At 38.5% G+C, this 1,056-nt stretch overlaps 1 protein-coding gene across 1 annotated transcript in view; it reads left to right on the forward strand.

Annotated features, from left to right (window-relative positions):
- TRMT1L (tRNA methyltransferase 1 like) overlaps window positions 1-1,056 on the forward strand; it is a 40,835-nt gene that overhangs the window by 36,858 nt on the left and 2,921 nt on the right. Inside the window, exon 11 of the mRNA XM_023510805.1 lies at window positions 111-173. Coding sequence (XP_023366573.1) covers window positions 111-173 — 63 coding nt within the window. The remainder of the gene's footprint in view (window positions 1-110; window positions 174-1,056) is intronic.

Genomic DNA, 1,056 nt, shown 5'->3' on the forward strand with positions numbered 1-1,056 from the left:
AAGCTCTTGTATATTCATAAAAAGCAATGTGGATTGAATTTCATAAACTTATTTAAGCTTTGAATTATTGTTTAATGTCATTCTAAGGTATTTTAATTTTTTTATTTTAGAAGAAAATGGTGTATTTATTAAAACTACAGATGATACCACAACAGATAATTACATTGCACAAGGTATGCATGTGTATATATGTACATTTGTATGTGTCAGAGGAAAAAGGCATGTAGTAGAAGGGCAGGAAGAGAAGAGCTTGCCTTGACAGCCTGCTTAAAAACACATTTTATCATACGCTGACAACCAAACTAGTAAAACTTTTATTTTTTTTTGAGATAGAGCCTCAAGCTGTCCCCCTAGGTAGAGTGCCATGGCATCACAGCTCACAGCAACCTCCAACTCCTGGGCTTAAGCGATTCTCTTGCCTCAGCCTCCCAAGAAGCTGGGACTATAGGTGCCCACTACAATGCCTGGCTTTTTTTTTTTTTTAGAGACAAGTCTCGCTCAGGCTCAGGCTTAGGCTCGTCTCTATTCTAGATGCAATACTCGTTCAGTGTTTTTAATCAGAATCCTTAAGTTTGTTTGCTACTAGAGATTTTTGTAGGAATTTGAGATTCTTTTTTTTGAGATAGAGCCTCAAGCTGTCCCCCTAGGTAGAGTGCCATGGCATCACAGCTCACAGCAACCTCAAACTCTTGGGCTTAAGCGATTCTCTTGCCTCAGCCTCCCAAGAAGCTGGGACTATAGGTGCCCACTACAATGCCTGGCTTTTTTTTTTTTTTTTAGAGACAAGTCTCGCTCAGGCTCAGGCTTAGGCTCGTCTCAAACTCATGAGCTCAGGCAATCCACCCACCTCCTTCTCCCAGAGTGCTAGGATTACAGGTGTCAGCCACCACGCCCAGCCAAAATTAAACATTTTTACTTAATTCCAGATGCATGCTGGGTGTAAAGAAAAAAAACTTACTTCATAAACTCTTTTTTAATTTCAGTATTACTCTATCCTATAATGAATTACAATATATCTTAGTTGTGGTTAAATTATGGTACTTTTTTTTTTTTTTT

The sequence above is a fragment of the Otolemur garnettii genome, unplaced genomic scaffold (assembly GCF_000181295.1).
Source record: "Otolemur garnettii isolate 467f Iridium unplaced genomic scaffold, OtoGar3 scaffold00016, whole genome shotgun sequence".
In the NCBI taxonomy this organism is placed as follows: domain Eukaryota; kingdom Metazoa; phylum Chordata; class Mammalia; order Primates; family Galagidae; genus Otolemur; species Otolemur garnettii.